Here is a 2,303-nt window from a genome sequence, read left to right as displayed (position 1 = left end):
AAATCAGTAGAAGAAAATGAATTCATAGAATCATAATATAATCTTATATACATCAAGACATAATTAACATAGTTCATTAGTGTTAATTATTCCACTACTGAGGGTCACAAGGGAGTTACATTTTTTATCTGAACACAAAATATCCTGAAGTCCTCACATACTCACTTGTATTAAGCAGAAACAAACAGAAAGGTACTCAGAACACAGACAGCTGTCAGTGCTGGTTCAAACCTGACATAACACTACAAGCAGTAATCGCTGCTGGACGCTGCTCAGTGATACATGTGAAGTCATCCTGGTGCGTTTCCTAACTGCAGCCTAACAGCCACGATAGACTGAAAGCACAGTGAGCTTTCACAAAGCAGATTTGCCACAACTACAGGTGAAAAAAGCCAGCAGTTCACTGATCAGTGCTCCATAGGAAGCAAAATGCAGACATGTTAGAATTATTTTCATTACTTACCTGTCTGTGCGGAAAGGCGAGGACAGCAGCTCCATACTGTAGTCAGAACTAGCAAGGTCATCCTCATCAACTCCCTCAGGTGGCTTCAGTGGAAGGCTTTCAGGATCTCTTCTACAAATCAAATGCCCAGGGAACTGTCTGAAAGGAAACGCATATTACATTTTACCTCCCAGATGGATGATTTAAACTTCTAATATTAGTCGCACTTATAACCTTTGGTAATTCTGCTGCAAACATACCTGAAGTACATGTTTAGATCCACAGAACAGGCATTGTTGGAAGAACTGATGATCACAGCAACACTGAGATCGTACGACACTTTGACTGCAGCGAGCGGTGATGTGATGGTGGAACTCCTGTCCCCACCCTGCACACCTCCCTGGCAGAGTGACAGGTCAATGTGTGCTAGATTCACTCCATCAAAAGAATCAAATACGTCTTTAAAAGGTGTCAAAGAAAACGCCAGGTTTCAGGTTGTCCAACGAACAGGAAATGAGACAAGAGGAAAATGGTGAATTTGTGTTACTTTGTGGCCCACGTTAACCTCTGCACAGCAAAGCATTTAGAACTGCTTGTTTCACATAGAGCTTTCTATGCCTAGTTAGGATAGGAAGCGAACAGTGCTTCAGGTGCTGTACAAACATAACTTGTGCCATCTCAAAAGAGTTAATTTATACTTAGAAGTCTTATTCTGACAAAAGAGAAAACCTTGTTCTACCAAACCATTTACACTGAAACCTCATAGCTACTGCAAAGGATACAGATCAAGCCAGAACTATCCAAGAAAAACAGAATCCCCCTGCAGAAGTTTATATCTGTTATTCTTTCCAAAACTGGTGGGGGCAAATCAAGGGTAAAGCAGTCACACGTCTCCAACGATGAACACTCTCCAGGAAAGGTAAGATGCATAACAATAAAGCTGTTGAGCAGAAGTATGCATCTGTTGTCTTTAAAAGACAGTATCCTCAAAGACAAAATCGAAGAAAGACCTGTAAATTTAAAGATATCTTATGATTACACCAATCTGGTACTTCTGTTCGTAAAGGTATCTCAAGAAAATCACAGCTCAGATACACTGCCTGAGCTCCTCAGTTAACTGAAGAAGTTAATGAGAACGCCTACAACAGCAAGCTGTAGGCCTGCAGTCAAACACTAATTAGTTTTTGCAGGATTAGTGCAGAGCCCCACCTGTATGTTTTCCTCCCGTCTGTTCTAATGCCAAACGGGAAATTTGCGATGGCAGTGCTGCTATTATTTCTGACTTTGTGTCACGCAGACATCTCCCCTGAGCAGGGAAACCCCTCCAGCGGTTTGGTATATCCGAATACAGAAACACCCCATCACTTTTCAGGTCCATCAGTATTGCTGCTGATTGCTTTAACCACAGCAATCCTTCCCTAGCACTGCCTAGAGCTGCTTTAGCACACGAAGCAGAATAAATCCCGCAACAGCTGGCTATGGACACACTGAAACGCACTCACTGATGCCGTTAGCCTCGAGGAGCTTCTTCAGAGCGCCTTCCTCACAGCCGTGCAGGGGATCCGGGCTGCATTTCCCGTCTTCTCTGGTGAATTCATAGACAAACAGGTCGTGACTTTCACTCACAGCCAGTATTTTCGTTTTGTTTGCTTGCGGATCGTGCTCCGCCGTACTCTCCCACACGAAGCTGAAGATGTAACCATCACCATGTTTATCCGGCACGGCAGCACCGCAGCCCGGCGCTCCCCTCGCGCTCCCGCCACTTACTCAGCCCACGCTCCCGGCAGCACGCTGCTCCGCGCCCGGCCGCCTCCGCCCGGCCCGAGGGACTCCAGGTAGATCCCGTCATGGAACGGCAGGC

General features: G+C 45.2%; 1 protein-coding gene across 1 annotated transcript in view; it reads right to left on the bottom strand.

Moving 5' to 3' along the window:
* LOC109369555 (spatacsin-like) overlaps positions 1-2,291 on the bottom strand; it is a 6,548-nt gene extending 4,257 nt beyond the window's left edge. The window contains exons 1-5 of the mRNA XM_031555230.1: positions 2,203-2,291; positions 1,945-2,129; positions 1,225-1,452; positions 703-901; positions 464-601 (exon numbers count right to left, since the gene is read on the bottom strand). Of these exons, the coding sequence (XP_031411090.1) occupies positions 464-601; positions 703-901; positions 1,225-1,452; positions 1,945-2,129; positions 2,203-2,291 (839 nt within the window). The remainder of the gene's footprint in view (positions 1-463; positions 602-702; positions 902-1,224; positions 1,453-1,944; positions 2,130-2,202) is intronic.
* Between the last annotated feature and the right edge of the window lie 12 nt (positions 2,292-2,303).

This window comes from Meleagris gallopavo, chromosome 12, assembly GCF_000146605.3.
Source record: "Meleagris gallopavo isolate NT-WF06-2002-E0010 breed Aviagen turkey brand Nicholas breeding stock chromosome 12, Turkey_5.1, whole genome shotgun sequence".
Classification (NCBI taxonomy): domain Eukaryota; kingdom Metazoa; phylum Chordata; class Aves; order Galliformes; family Phasianidae; genus Meleagris; species Meleagris gallopavo.
Note: the sequence above shows the minus strand (reverse complement) of the source record. Positions and strands in the feature narration are given on the sequence as shown.